Source organism: Amblyomma mixtum, chromosome 8 (genome assembly GCF_055824585.1).
Source record: "Amblyomma mixtum isolate Tamu chromosome 8, ASM5582458v1, whole genome shotgun sequence".
In the NCBI taxonomy this organism is placed as follows: domain Eukaryota; kingdom Metazoa; phylum Arthropoda; class Arachnida; order Ixodida; family Ixodidae; genus Amblyomma; species Amblyomma mixtum.
Genome location: NC_143019.1, coordinates 69559066 through 69574857, shown reverse-complemented (window position 1 = coordinate 69574857; position 15792 = coordinate 69559066). Strand labels below are relative to the sequence as shown.

Here is a 15792-nt window from a genome sequence, read left to right as displayed (position 1 = left end):
AGGAATGCTGAGACGTAATGCTGAGACGGAATGCTGAGACAGAATCCTACTTCATTCGGTGCAGTACCTCCGGGACGACGTCTCTCTTCTCATGCCCTAGTGCCATTCCGCGTGGCTCTTACGTGGTGCGCATTAGCACCGCCTTCTTTTGCTGTGCAGATAATTTTTAAGGCCCGGCACCACCGCTAATACGCTCGTCTTTCGCAGGTCCATCGCTGATGCTGTGAAGGACAAGGAGTCCGAGCTGACCTCGTCCCTGGACAAGCTGTTCAGCGCTCGACTGATTCACTTTGGTATGCTCAACGTCGAGAACGCCGAAGACTACGATGACTTAAAGGGCACAGACCTGCAATACCTGAAGGTGAGTGCAAAAGCCTTGTCCCCACTACTGGCTGGTGGAAGGTATGTCCAAACGCCGCTTAACTGCCACTCTCACAATTCAGCAGGGTGGTAGTTGTGCGGTGCACACATTGGATCTACTACGCGTGCTGCCACGAGTGTGTTGAGGAACAAGTGCGAGTGTATAATCAGAGTATGTCATGCTGAACCCAGAAGGCCAGTGTTGAGTTAAATGAGTGCAGTCAGGCTGGCAGGTGAGGTTACAGAATTTTCAGGGACTACGTGGCCTCGGCCGGCTAAACTCACTGGAAGTCATTCCTGCGCTTGAGCCACACGTATTGTGAATTTAATATCGATGCTGTCAGTGAAAACTTCTGCGATCATGGCATGACGCGGTATATGATCACACAAAATGTGTGATCAAAGCTTGTGCGCCACAATCATTTCTTCCTAGAAAAGAAGACAGCTGGCTTACTTCTCGCTGCGGTCGTCAACTGGAAAGCTTATTCTTGTCACGTGGATATTTCTTGAGTTTGGGAGTGTGCACTTTGAAGCACAGCTCCGGGCTTTTATTTATTTATTTATTTATTTATTTATTTAGAACATACTGCAGGCCTACAGTAGGCCCAAGCAGGAGGGGCGAATACATAATATATGAAAAAAAGAACAGGTTTAGCAAAATTGAAAAATGTTAAATACAAGTTGTAACACAAAATACAGCAATAAATACAAGGCTCAGATGAAAAATACAAAAAGTAAACGTAGAAATAAATGGCTCTCAAATTAAATGCAGTGAAGAAAACATAGAGTCAAATAGAGTTTTGTTAGTAATCGTAGTCAGTCTAGTGAGATTGGCGTGATTCTCGACGTGAGAGTCTGTGAGTGGACGAAATTAGCGTTGACAATCTCATCCTGCTTTTTCTGATGTCTCGTTACTACCGTTGTAACCCTCTTACGCTTCAGGCTTCCTCTCCTGGTGGTCAGTCCACGAAGACGTATAGTCGCGGACACAGTAATAAAGAGCATGTTCTGGCTGTTCTACTCTCTGCTCGCGGTGCATAACAAAAATTAACCTGCTGCACGAGCGCGCAAGCGGTGTTTACGTGCATGAAAATTAAAATCATGCGTCAGGAGTCCCACCGCCGAAGTGTGGTTGGCATTACCCTGTCCGAAGCTGCACGTGTGAAGATGCTGTGAGAAACGTCTGCATCTTCAAATGGCGTTACTTTACGTGAAACCTGTACCCATGCTCTCAGTATTGCTCACGTTTTGTGACATACACGTTTTCGGAGCAGTTTGCATTTACAGTGAGAGCTGGCGTAGCTTTAGCTTAGTTAGCTTTACAATCTACCGTGAAATCTATAACACCAACCGTAAGCTCTTTCAATAACTACTTAAATAGTGCAGGTGCCCACCAAGGTTGTCAAGTGGCAGGAAAGTCGCTGTCGCCATCCATTGGGGAAGTGAAGGAAGGGGAAAGAGAGGCGGGGGGTGACGATTGCCATAGTAGTTTCGTAGGTTATGACGAGAACGGATGAATGCACAATCGGAACGCCAGTGCGATGAGAACCCAAAGGGTGGCTACAGGAATGGAGGTTATGACGAGGTGGAGCATTGGGCAAACTGAGGGTGGTTCCAAGGCAGAATGCAGGACTATATGGCTAAACCAAAGCTATACAGCTTTACCTAGCTGTATAACCTAGCCGGTAAACCTAGCTGCCCAAAATATCGTCCTCAAGGTATGGTTTCTACGCGACTCGCCAGTGATGTTTGACTTGCCTCAAGTCAAACATCACTGCCTCAAGTCAGGAGTGTGTGTTTGTGTCTGTCGGTCCTGACTAAAATATTTTCGTTGCCACTTCACCAGAGTATATATGCATGAGGAGACTGTCCTCCAAAGGGTGACCTATGCCCTCAAGGACTGCCGAACAAGGATTGTCAATAGGCACATGACCGCTATGACGAACAGCAAGTTTTTGCTATGTCGATTCCAGTCTACATTTATGACCTCCTGTGCGTGGACTGTGCAGATCGTAGCCGACTTCCTGCAGACAAAGTCATCCGGCCGGCAGTATCACTGCGCCCTGGGCATCTCTCTCCGGGACGGCTCCAAAGGGGACGAGATTCTGGAAGCAGCAAAGAGAGCTCCTCGGTGAGCGAATATCTCTGGCGTTGTGGCGAATCACAGAGCACAGGCGATGATAACGGCGTTAAGCGCCACAACCGGTATTTTTTGCACGCCTCTGACTCCCAGTTACCGTGCAAGTTAACCTTTATGTTAACGCATTAGTTTTGGGAGTAACGAAAAACAATGTTCCAAAGGAAAAAATGAACTAGCAAACGCAAAAAGAACCTGGTTAACGAACAAATTGTCAAGGTATTGATGTCCAGAAGCATGCTGCATTCCATCGCGCGTCAGAGAATTGTTTGCGATAAGCTGCACATGCTTGGTCGAGTTGGATTCGCTTGCTGTCCTCGATGTAGTCGACAGCATTGCATGCTGCTGCCTTAGGGAACCATAAATTCGGTGCTTGTGTAAGAGCCGCAAGGCCTCCCATGCTTATATCTGTGGTGTTGTGAACAGTGTGCCACTGGCTCAAAGCAATCGCGCTTGATTTGATTGATTACAAACATCTTTATTTCTTCAATATTCTCAGAACTTGTGGGTGGGCTGCCTAGTCCTGTAGTCCACTGGCTGCTGCTGCTGCGCTGGCCCTCCCCACCAGCCAGTGCTGACGGTTAGGATCATCGCTGAGCAAAATAGCCTCCCACTGCTCCTCCGAGGTGTTGGGAATGGGATCAACTAAGGGATTATATTGGCATGCCCACACCGTATGGTAGAGGTTGGCTACCTCTCCACAATGTGGACACTGCGGAGAGTGTAGTGTAGGGTACCACTGGTGTAATTTAGCTGGTGTTGGGTATGTGTTGGTAACTTATTGAGGGATTTCTGTGGTGTTGGGTACTCCTTTCTGGCTGTTCTGTATGGCGCGAGGTTGTCAGCATACACTGCTAAACCTATTAGGTCGCGGCACCCTTCATGGTCATCAGGGGGAGACGCCCGGTATAGAAGAGCTCGGGCATACCTGTGGGCGGCTTCGTTTCCTCCTGGTAGTTCCAGGTGACCGGGGAACCAGATGACTGAGACTTGGCTGGGTGGATGCTTAGTCAGCAATGACTACCCTGACTTGTGAATTAATCCGTTATTGAAGTTTGAACGTGACCAACCTGTTAAACCGAGAAACAGTAAGATTGTTACAGGTTGTCCAATCCGAGCTAAATTCTGAGCATTGGACAGGGAGGAATTAGGCTCAAGGAACGGCGACGAAAGCCTCAGTAGCGTCAGGCGACATTCTCGTCCAAAGCAAAACTGTGCTAAAATCTCAGCGTATGACTCAATACAAAAGTAGGCTCGAAGCACGGTAAGTTGTTTAGACTATCATAGTGCAAATATGAGCAGGGCAGCTCTGGCAAAAAAAAAAATGTGTATTGCGTAACGAGACGGTTGCTAGCGGATGCATCTATCTGCACCAAATAATACCGAAATCGTGTGCCCTCAGAATAAACAAACAATAGAGAGTTTTAGCTGAGCGGGTTTGTGCGCTCGCTCCGCTCAGCGAGCTAGCGGGAGCGCTACTGCGCATGCGCGAAGCGCTCAGGCGGGAGCGCGCGAGCGGGACGGCTCCTCCGCCCCGCTCCCGCGCGAGCCAAGCGGAGTCCGGAGCGGGCCGACGAGCGGGCCTCGCGCAAAGCCTTCTGGGCTCGCGCTAGCCGAACCAAACGTAAACATTCAACATGGCGGCCGCCAGCGCGGGTCTTGCCGGATACTTTTTGGCATGGCGAACAGATTGCAGGCGGTGTCGGATAACTTGCGAACGTAACTCGATCACGATCGACGCTCGCACGCGTAGAGGATGAATGCACACGCTAAACAACGCTACAAATGCGTACACGCGCACGTTGAGAGGGGTGACTTGCGTGGTCTTGGCTTGGCTCTCGCAGTGGCAGACATTAATTTTTTTTTTCTAATACGAAAGCTTCACTGCTAAAACCAAATCACTTTTGTTACCAGAAAGCATACAGCAAACGTAAACAGCTATCATTTATTTATTCACGCATATATCAGAGACGCTTACTTATAACCATTTTCTGGCAAGTCCAGTTACCACCACTAGGAGGCGCAACGAGTTGCCTCGCTTGAGCGGACGGGGAAGACGCTGCGCTAAAACTCTACTCTTGCGCGACGCTCCGCTGTGGCTCCGCTGGGAACTGCGAGCGGAGCGGACAGTAAACCCGCTCAGCTAAAACTCTCTAATATAAAAAGATGAGTCGAAGTGAATTTGAGAGGCGCCTCCAGGTTTTTGGAGACAACTTAGGCCTCTATACCAATATAAACGAAATTATGCAACGGGTTTATTATTCGCAAACTCGGTGGAACCTGACATGACTGGAACCCTTAAGGCTCTAATATTTTGCGTGTGGTTTGCGTATCCTCTTCTAGTGGTTTCTACGTGATTTCCATATGGTTATTACGTTGCACAGAGTCCGCACGTATTTCGAGTATTCCGTACGCACTGTATTCCGTACGCACACTCCTTACGTTCCATACGGAATCCATACGGGGCATGTGGAGATCGTGCAAAATTATAGGAATTGTCATGTAAAAGATTGCACCGGTCACTGGCTTGCTGCACTGTGGTGCATTGATGTCCGCCTTTTCTGCCAGCGACTTCCCCGGACTGACCATGATCGTCGTCAAGCTGCACACGGAGAGCGCGGGCAACGGCGACCGCTGGCCCCTGGCGCCCAACCCGGACGGAGTGGACCTGTCCGAACACAACGCCCTCTCCCTCGTGAGTGCCTGCGTCTGTGCACTTCCGTGTGTGCTTCGTTTTCCTCTGCGCCATTTTCCTCCTATGAAGCACTTTCCTGTGTTAACGCTCTACTTAGTTTTGCTCAGATGTTACTGCTCAGTGTGAAGACAAAATTTGGCTTTGAGAAAAAGAAAGACGCAGTAAACGTCTGACCTTCGGTGGACACCTCAACAACGTTGTGTGTGAGATGATGTAGAGAGTGAAAGAAGAGAAGTGGGCATTGCAGTTAAGGGCTCGGGATGATTTCGGCCACCTGGGTTCCTTCACAGCCGGATGAGGTTTCATTCCGTGTAGAAATTCACTCAATTAGCTACGAAATATTCTGTTTCAGAAGTGATAGATGTAACGTTAAGTGACAGGAAGCGGGAAGAGTGGGTGAGGGAACAAACACGATTAACGACACCCTAGTTGGAATCAAGAGTAATGCGAAGCCAAGATAACCGCTGGTCCTTAAGGGACTATGCTACGAATTAAAAGTCGCTTGTAAATTTTGTAAATTTACAAATGACTGCTATGACTGGATCCATACCAGTCACGACGTCACGGGCACACTTTCAGTAGCCGTGAAAATCATCTGCTCCTGCCGCCGCGCGACCCCCTCGGGCAAGCGCGAGCCAGGCGCATATGGTTTCAGTTCAGTTTACCTCTCCCGCCTTTTTCTGTCGAGAGTTCTGGAGCCACTCGCAGTGTCTTTTTCGTCCGCCCGGGGCGGAGAGAAACCGAAGAGACGATGCTGACGCTGCTACTGGGTTGCTGGGTGCGACAACCGGACGGACGGACGGGACGGGACGGGACGGGACGGGATGGGGGTTGTGGGTGGATGGGGCGGGTGGGTGACGAGTGATAGAACGCCTTTCGTCTGGTTTACGTAATCTCAATTAATTTATTGCATACTCCCTTTAATGGAAGCGGGGTGGATTCCAAGAGAACGCAAGCATAGCAGGGGACGGCAGAAAATTAAATGAGCGGATGAGATTGAAAAGATTGCGCGGATACGTTGGAGAGACATGGGAGAGCCCTTCGCCTTGTAGTGGAAGTAGTCAGGCTGATGAATATAATGATGATGATGATGATGACTATTTCAGACTTTTATTCTGTGCAGCACCTTTAAAATTCCGTACACTTGGAAACCTTGTTCCTTTTTTCGGTAAAATTTACCTTCATATTAAACGAAAATGAAAGTTCGTTCTGGAGGAAAGACAATACGCAGTAATTGTCTCAGCTTTGGTGGACACCTAACCCCACCCTAAACGAAGGAAGGAAGGTGGTAGTGAAAAATGTAAATTTCACGAATAGATCATGAAAGGAAAGGCACGCTGACCTAATGGCCTCGCACCTGAGGAGGAGGAGGATAAACTTTATTTCCGACGGCAAAAGTAGCAGATGGTGTGGGGTTATAGCCCCATTAAGTGGCCATGAGCCCGTTGCGTTAGGCGAATTCTAGGGCTCTTGTCACAACCAGGGCCTATGTGTTCATGTCGGAACTGAGCAATGCGGCCTCCCACTGGTCTGGATTCGAGAGCTGCAAGCAACGTTGAGGGATGTCCCGAGGGTAAGCCCAGATTATGTGAAATAGCGTGGCAAGTTGGTCACATAGTTCACAGGAAGGGGAGTAGACCCCAGGGTATGTGCGAGCATATATCGTGGGCTTGAGGAAAGTGTTGGTTTGGAGTTGCCTCCACACAACCTCTTGTGGTTTGGCTAGATAACTATGTGCGGGGGGATATAGAAGTCTACCTAAGCGGTAATGCATGGTTATGTCATGCAATGTAACCATACGATCTCTCGCCGTCCGCCGGACGGGCGACACCACATCCAGGCACATGCCCATGAGCAGGAAAAGCCTAAAGAAAACAAAGCCAAAAATGCGGAAAGGTAAGTAAGTAAAAATACTGCTATCTTGCACGTGGAGACTATGTGCCATTTATGAATCTGTATTCGTTAGGACAAAATTTTACTGATGTATCGTTGATGGAATAAGTGCCTGACTTTATTTTAAAAGCTTTCAAGATTTCCCGTTCAATCAGCGTTTTGCCTCGGCCGATGATTTTCACATTGCTGAGCAGGGGAGTACAGTTTTGACAACTGCAGCAATTTTTTGAGAGGTTGCCCTTATTATCTTCTGCCATATCCATCGACGTCGAGGACCTGTTCTATTCGAAAATGCACAAGATACTTGAGACTGGGTGTGACCTCGTCGACAGCAGAGGTGCGATTCATTTTCAGAATAGTGCGTGCCTATCTCTGGACTCGTTTATGGAGCTGTTAACGTGTAATTTCTCATCTACTGCTGTAGAGCATGAGGATCACAGTACATACAGAAGCATGGTATTCCTATTGGCTCGAGTGTAGCTTCTTTGTTGTGCCAGATATGTTTATCTAGTTTGCACAATGTGTTACTTAACAAGCCTAATACTGACGAACAGATTGGTAAGATTTGCTGTTGATGCTAATTTGCTGATGACGTACCACTGCATGACAACATCCGGTCGTACCCTACACCTTGTCAGACTGAAAACTAGTGAAAAGGAGCATAGCCAATCTCTGTGTAGGAAATGCCTTGCGAAAAAGCTGCCCTCACGTTATGCAGAACAGTTTCTTTGAACAAGCTGGTCGTCTGCGGTCAGCAAGTTACCCCGAACAGGTCCTAATCTCAGTTTCTGAATCACTGTCACGTAAGCATAGGTTACAGCACGCACCTCACAACGAAGAAGCGTCACGTCAGAAATTGAAGCCTGCTGTTGTTACCTATATGAAAAATGTCTCGCATAGTATCATAAAGGAGGATATGAAATACGGTGTGGACGTTGTGTTTTCAGCACCCACAATACTTTCTTCACTATGTGCCCGTATCTCTGGGAAGGCCACAAATAAAGCCAAACACCAAACAATCCTCACCAATGTACTACAATCAACGTTGTTTGCTCTTTCCCCCTGTCCTGTGGTAAATCCTTTATCGGCTAGACTGACCAAATAATGACCGGGTAAGACAGCATCGCTCATCACTGCAACATGATAATCCGCCCAACCTCCCAAAACATCGCAGCAATTGTCAGAACTGTATTCCCCTGTTCAGCGATGTAAAAATCATCGGCCGAGGCAAAACGCAGATGGAGCACGAAATCTTGGAAGCTCTTGAATTAAAGTCAGGCATTGATTGCGTCAGTGGTACATCAGTAAAATTTTCTTCTAAGGAATACGGATTCATGAATGGGACATAGTCTCCAAGTTCATGATAGCAGCATTTTAATCACTTACTTACCTTTCCACTCTTTTGGCTTTCTTTTTCATTGGCATTGCCTGCTCGCGCGCATGTGCGCACTGCTCAGCTCGATTCTTGATCAGGTAAAATTTTGTTGTGTACGCTGTTGTGCACGCGTCCTGTTTGCTGGTTTCTCTCCCCAGTAACATACACCAACTGGCCCAACAAGCTACGCTTCTACAATTGGAAGAAAAATGACGTCTGAAAAACTGCACCTTCAGCGTTGCAAATAAAGCCACTAAGGCTGAGAGACGCCGGAGCCCTCCACTACGGCGTCTCTCATAGCCTTAGTTGCTTTGGGACCTTAAACTCCAATAAACCAAACCAAAGCACAGAAATATCAGTTGTAGGGGATTCGATTCAAGAGCCACCTCTCCACAACCTGCCAATGTTTACGTTTGTATCGTCGGAATCGTGTGTGTGGCAGGCACCGAGCTGCATAGCTGCTTGAAACTGTAGGTGTCCACAACCGCCACCTCACAGCACAATATACGCGCTGACCCAGTCAGCCTGCTTTGTACCTTTGTTTTACTCAACACCAACGGTGTGGTGGTGAAAAACATTTATGTACAGGTATAATACATGAGGTTATGCATGAGCTGACCCAGAGGGGGCCAGCCCTTACATATACTAGGTGGAGGTCCCTAGTTCGGGACCCCAGTGGCATCGGCCGCCGCCCAGGCTCGCGCGACCAAGGCCCGTTGGGCCTGCAGGTCAAAGCAGCCGAGCAGGGTCGCCTCCCAGTCCTCCCGGGTTGGGTTGGGGTGAGGGGGGATAGCAGGGTTGGAGGGGCAGGCCCACACCATGTGGTAGATATCCGAAGACTTCTCCGCACAGTGCGGACAGCTGCCCGAGAAAGAAGGGTCGAAGTGTTTCAGAGCTGCCGGGCACAGCAAAGTATTAGTATACAGGCGGAGCAGAAGCCGCTCCTCGCCTTTGACAGACCCTTTACACGGGCGGCGATAAAGACCATGGCCAGATTGATAGAGTAAAACGATGTCTTTGGAGGTGTAAGCTGGAATAAATTCGAGTTCCTGATCGTCAGGGTCGGAGGGGAATGTCCGGTGAGAGAGCGCGCGGGCGGCGGCGTCAGCTGCCTCATTTCCCTCAAGGCCCATGTGAGCGGGAGCCCAAACGATACGCCGGAGCGCGGGGTCACCGGTGTAGACGCTGTTTTGAAGAATGCGGTAGGCTAGATACGGTACCCACGGAGGGTTTGGACTGCGAACAGGACAATGCTGGGAACTTGTATGTTTGCTTCGTGCAAGCGGGTCCTGGAGTCTGAAGTGTGCCGGGAATGCGATCGAACCGAGTACTGCATGCTTATGAAGGTGGAGTATACTTGTGAGCGTATACACACCAAGGCCTGTGAAACGCATAAACGGGTCAGTCACTCCATGCCTCTCATCTAATGCCTATCAGCTTTCACCTATTAATGTGATTATCTCGTAAGCTTAGCTTTAATTTTTCCTATGCATTTCAGTCTATCAGTATTTGACAACGCGTTTCTCTTACTCTTAGGCGAAATGCAATAGTACACTTAACGGATATCTTGTAGTAAAGCTGCACCACTTTAATGAACAGCGCAGAGAATTTTCCTAATCATCAAACATAACTATGACTGCCAGAATATTTATGCCTCTTGCATTTTTTTTAAATGATGCAAGAAAATTTCTATTTTGATTTTGGTTAGCACAGTAATATATCACCCTGAGGACTAAGGGTATGGTTAAAGGTGCACTGAAGAGGAATCTGAACTTGTCTTTTTGCCGCGGGAACTCGATCTACACATTCCTAGCATTCTTAGACACTGCGACTTATTGCCCTGTATGGCCGATTTCCCAAATTAAATCGAATTAACGTCCGGCTCCCGCCCTTTTTTTTTCATTCTCCCTCGTACGGTGGGCGGAGTCGACCAACGCGTGGAGTGCCTTTCACCCAGTCCCGCGGCGGCTTGCCGCTCTGCCATCGGCGGAGTAATACGTAGTAGTCCGTAGTAGCAAATAGTCCGCGCGTATTTTTATTTCTGTGGGCTTATTTTGCGGCTATATTATCTGCGAATGAAACTATTTATTCATGGAAACCTAAAATACAAAATAAAGCGAAAGCAAAGCCTCCACGGAGCTGGCTGAAATGAAGTTCACGCGTTGGTCGACTCCGCCCATCGAACGAGGGAGAATTCAAAAAAAAGGGTGGGAGCCGGACGTTAATTCGATTTAATAAGGGAAATCGGCCATACAGGGCAATAAGTTGCAGTTTCTAAGAATGCTAGGAACGTGTCGATAGAGTTCCCGCGGCAAAAAGACAAGTTCAGAATCCTCTTCAGTGCACCATTAACAACTGTTCTTGTTCTTTTCGTCAGATGTATCTTACTATAGCAGTGTCTCAGCACAGGTTAGATTTTTCTGACCGTGCGTTTGGTGCATTATAGAGACCAGACCAAACCATTACCTCCTTCGGGACTATAAAACTTCCAACAGCAACGAACTTATTCTACGCTGGGTATGGAAACAGTCAGTCGTCGCTCAGCCTCTCTGCCTTTTCTACTCATCGTGTATGACTTGGTAGATGACAGCTTTGGTCCCTGATTTTCGTGAGGTCGTACAAGCAAAACGAGGATACGTAGTCTGCTAATCAGGCATGACATAAATTCTTCTGGGCAGCCCCTTAGTGCCGATTCCTTCCGGGCACGAGGCGCACGAGCCAAAGCAGCTAGAATGATCGCGCAGTCGCCCTACTGTAGGTATGCAGTCGCTGCAAAGTACCTGCTGCGAACTACCCTGGTTCCTGCGAATTAAGGTTATTTTCATTGCAAACTAGCAAATTCTAACCCTATTCCATGACTACAGCTCAACGAACTGGACAAGGACACAGGCAGAGACACAACACAGCGCTGACTTACAACTGAAATCTTTATTAGCTTCCAGCCGGAATAAGTACCTAGCAGGCGGTGAAAAAGGAAACGTAATAGACACAAGTCATGCAGCGGAAACAATTCAGAAAAATAAAATAAATAATAATAGTAATAATAAACAAATTAAAGCACACGCGTGTCAACATTCACATTCAAGGTAGCGTTTTTCTTTTCCTGACAGCAGTACAGATGGTGCGCTTATACATCCTTCCGGGAGCCTTTCTATCATGTGTGCTTCATATGATTTCTCTTGTCAGCGAATCGCGGTTCCTACCTATCACAACGCACTCGTTGTACAATCATACGCAGGCATCATTGTCATCTTCGTCATCAACATCATCACTTTTGCAGTTTCTGCAGTGTTTCGATACGTGGCCTACGATAGGCCCACGTGCGACATTATAATCATGCTCTTTCAATCTTTCGTTGATACATCGGCCGGTTTGGCAGATGTATCGCGATGTGTACGCTGTAGTCATGGAATATCGGAACCAGCTCGCCCAGCAACTTACCTTGTCAAATTCTAACAGTCATCCCTCGCTGTTAAAGTGTAGCCAGCGTCCATAACTTTCATCTCAGCGTGCTCTGAACTACGGTCTCTAAACGCTGGATGACGTCCAAACGCAGTGCAAGACAATATTTTTCTGATGTAAGTCTTGAAAACAAACCTCAGCAATTCGCATCTCTGGCGTAGATAAACTCAGTCTAGCATTCCGGTGCAAACTTGAATAATTGCGGGTTTCCACGAGTGATGCTGCAGAAGGTATGCCCTCATTTCCCCGCTCCCCTTTTGCCTTTATTTTTTCTCTATTTTCTGTTGAAATATTTCCTCGGCTTCATTACAGGTACATAGTTCCGTGAATGCACTTACCTGCTCGGTATTCGGCTTTTTTCTTGTTCGTATGCTAATGCTCCTCTTCCTCTCTTCTTTGTTCAGGCACTTATCAAAGACGACTTGAAGAACGAGCTCACGGACATTGCTAGGCGTGCACGGTACGTGCTGCTATCTTTCGCCATGTACGCGAGGACCTACCACATGAAGACGACATGGAACGAGGCCTCGACGCGAGAAATGTCCGAGAGCACCCTCGACATGGATTACGCGGCGGTGAGAGCGTGGATGAAGCGTGCGTTGTGTGTATGCGCACTATTTGTTACCTGCATTAACGAACGGCACTGCCCTGCTGAGCAGCGATATGCAAGAATCGGAGACGATTGAGGGCGTATACAGACAGAGCAGAATGCTGGCTCTAAAAAGTATCGTGGAGGAAACCTTCAACTGTTGGTAGAAAGTATTGGTCAGGTACCCTGAGGTCATGGTTGGCGCCTGACTAGAATCCATAGAAGTAAAGCATAAAAAAACTGTCTTGCCATGCTGATTTATGCTGCAAGAACTTGTGACGAGCTATGGAAAGGAAAATGGCATTTTTCAAGTCACGAGACTGAAAGAGATCAAAGATAGTCATGGAACAAGTGCGGGTTAATATCGATCTGGTCGAAATAACGAATAAATAAGCGGGATGAGCACGGTATGTAATGCGAGGGCAAGAAAATGATGTGGTGAACATAACTGTGTGGCATGCTATCGTTTGCTTTCTATATAACCTGAAACATCGGCCTCTAAATTTCCACTTTTCCTAAAGGCACGTATGGCTTTCTTACAGGGAATATATAAAATTGTAGGATTCGTCCTAAGAAATGCTTCATTATACCTTGCACCTTTAAGTACTATTTCTTTCCGCAGGGGATTGAACGTTGTTGCTTATCACGATGTCTGAAGTAAAGGTTGTGTGAGCAGGAGGCATGTGATATTCCATTAAGTGCCGGGACATGAACCGATCAATTAGCAGCAACCGTTCTTTGCTATTTGAAGGTGTGCAACATGAAGACCGCGAAGGACGTCGCTGACGAAGAGACGGTCTATGCGGCTGACGAGCACAAGAAGTTTCTCGCGCTCTTCGATTCGGCAGCCACATTTAAAATGAAGGTAAACGACCTGCGCTATGCTGAAGGTTTAAAAGCCTATTGCTTGTTCTTGTGTAGCACCGGGCGAAAGGGGGATTTAGCACTGTAGTTATGGAAGGGAAAGATTAGGTTACTGTTCCCACCTCAGAGTAAACGGTGCAATGAAACATGGACGACAAGAAGCGTATGCACTACCAGCTAGCAAACTGCGGTGAGACACAACAGACAACACCACGATTCTTGTCATTTAGTGCTCCGAATATGTGGAGCCGGTTCAGACCAGCTCCAATTTGCTTATTAACCTTGTACATATCTGTCTGGAAGCTAGGACGGAGGCTTTCCTGCCCCAGATTAGGAGAGCCGCCAGGCTAGTTTACCGGTTCACAGCGAATAGAATGGAATTCATCCCCATACAGTCGCAATGAACTGAGAGAAGAAAGCAAGCGAGATGAGTGGACTATCGCTTAAGTCTGTTGTCGACTAACGTTTTCCGCTCGCGTAGTCGCAATAGCACTGAAACGTTTAAAGTCACATTTCCGCTTTATTATTTTGTTCAAAGCGGCAAGAGTAATCGCCACATGTGAAACCGCAGGCAGAACCAGGAACCCTATCCCTCTTAAGCACCTGCTACGCGGATCACCGCGACAGAAGTTGTGCAGGTTGTCGAGCAGATATTGATACAGCATTGATTGGAGAACGTGATTTTCTTAATTTCTCTTGGCCTCTCTTTGTTATTGTATAGTAAATAAGATAAAATAACAATGCTTGGCGACAAGAACTGGGTACGTGGTTTGCATTAACAAGCATAGAATTGCATTAACAAGCATAGAAGTACCACCAAGCAAGCATGAGTTGTCTGAGGACTGTCCTTAATTTTGTGACATCCAGCTGTTTGCAAGGAAGTCTTTAAATGCAATGGTTGTCTTCAAAAGCATCTTGCTAATTATTCGTAAAGTAGAGCCTAAACACTTGCTGACAGGTTGATTGCCCCACTTTCCCCGCCTTGGCTACATGAGACGTTCAGGTAATCGCTTTAGGCCAAATGGCTTTCATGCGTGTCATTCTACGTGAGTCTGAAAAGCACTGCGTTAATTTCTGACAGCAAAATATTCCGCATACTACGTATGGAGTTGCGGAAGTCAAGCGTTCCAGGTTGCCTGGACTCAAAACTACACATAATTTCAGCATTTGAATGATATTCGTTGTTGCCATAATTCATCATAATCGCGATGAAAGAAGTTTATTTTTACGCCGCCGCGGTGGCTCAGCGGTTATGGTGCTCGGCTGCTGACCCAAAAGACGCGGGTTCGATCCCGGCCGCGGCGGCTGGAATTTCTTTGGAGGAGAAATTCTAGAGGCCCGTGTACTGTGCGATGTCAGTGCACGTTAAAGAACCCCAGGTGGTCGAAATTTCCGGAGCCCTCCACTACGGCGTCTCTCATAGCCTTAGTCCCTTTGGGACGTTAAACCTCATAAACCAACCATAAACCAACCAGTTTATTTTTACTATGTATCTAGTCAAATAGCCACTAATCTTGGAGTGTAAGGTAACGAACTGTAGGAAAGGTTGCCACAATGAGGTATGATTGTCATGGATAGTGTAGCTAGGGCCCCAAAGGGCTCAGAGATGTGGTAGTAATCAGGTAAACAGAAGCATGAAAACGTTCGTAAGAGGGCGGAACCAAAGTAAAATGAAATTCGTAATACACAGCCCAATGTTTAATTTTCTTTCATATCCTTACCGTCTGCAGACTAAGGCCAGGCTGAGTGTGATGCCGAACGACTACATCGGCCTGGCGGTGTACAACGTTGAAATGGACGACTACAAGGACACCTGCGGCAAGGGAAAGTTCGCCCGCCTCAAAGCAATTAAAGCAGCGCTTGGGGCTTGAACCCAGCTCGGTAGGGAGTTAATACGAAGAGGGAGCCCGAATAAAACTTCGGACTGCCAATGGTGTGTTTGTAATGTCACTGGCCACGTAGTGCTAGTTTCTTTTTGGGGCTTCTGCTCTTAGCCTTCTGACAAATAATCTATTTTACGCTAGTTAGCGCGGCTGTCTTGAAAGGCCGGACGTTTGTGTTGAGTCGCTTGTTAAGCACATACCCAGAGACTCCTTCTGTGCGAAAACTCTTCTGGAACCCTGAAGGCGACTTAAAACAGTCAAAAGACGGTAGCTGCATCGACAAACTGAGTTCCTTGCTCACAATAACTAGGCTCCACTTCCCCTTTCAAAACCTATGCCTTCTTGCATTCTCCACTGGAAAAAAAATTCAGGGGACACTTTGACTGTCTAAAGTGGGTAGAGGCGGAAGCGTTTTCCGCACCACCTTTGCTGTTTGTGTGGCACTGGTGGCGTCACATATAATTGAGCACTAACTACTAAGTGATGACAAATCACTAATCAATGGCTAATTACTAATTAATACCTTAATACTAA

General features: G+C 47.4%; 1 protein-coding gene across 1 annotated transcript; it reads left to right on the top strand.

The window, feature by feature from the left end:
- Window positions 1-212: 212 nt before the first annotated feature.
- On the top strand, window positions 213-15255 carry LOC149332884 (uncharacterized). The gene is made up of 6 exons (XM_089555910.1): window positions 213-361; window positions 2370-2491; window positions 5066-5192; window positions 12327-12497; window positions 13263-13376; window positions 15106-15255. Exons 1-6 carry the CDS (start codon window positions 296-298, stop codon window positions 15244-15246), a joined length of 741 nt encoding a protein of 246 aa, XP_089412036.1. The 5' UTR covers window positions 213-295; the 3' UTR covers window positions 15247-15255.
- The last annotated feature ends 537 nt before the right edge of the window (window positions 15256-15792 follow it).

Bases quoted from the DNA above. Each gene is read 5' to 3' on its own strand.
- LOC149332884 (XM_089555910.1), top strand. From the start codon at position 296: ATGCTCAACGTCGAGAACGCCGAAGACTACGATGACTTAAAGGGCACA. The intron at 2,492-5,065 runs GTGAGCGAATAT...CTTTTCTGCCAG, and splicing joins GCAGCAAAGAGAGCTCCTCG to CGACTTCCCCGGACTGACCA. The intron at 5,193-12,326 runs GTGAGTGCCTGC...TTCTTTGTTCAG, and splicing joins AACACAACGCCCTCTCCCTC to GCACTTATCAAAGACGACTT.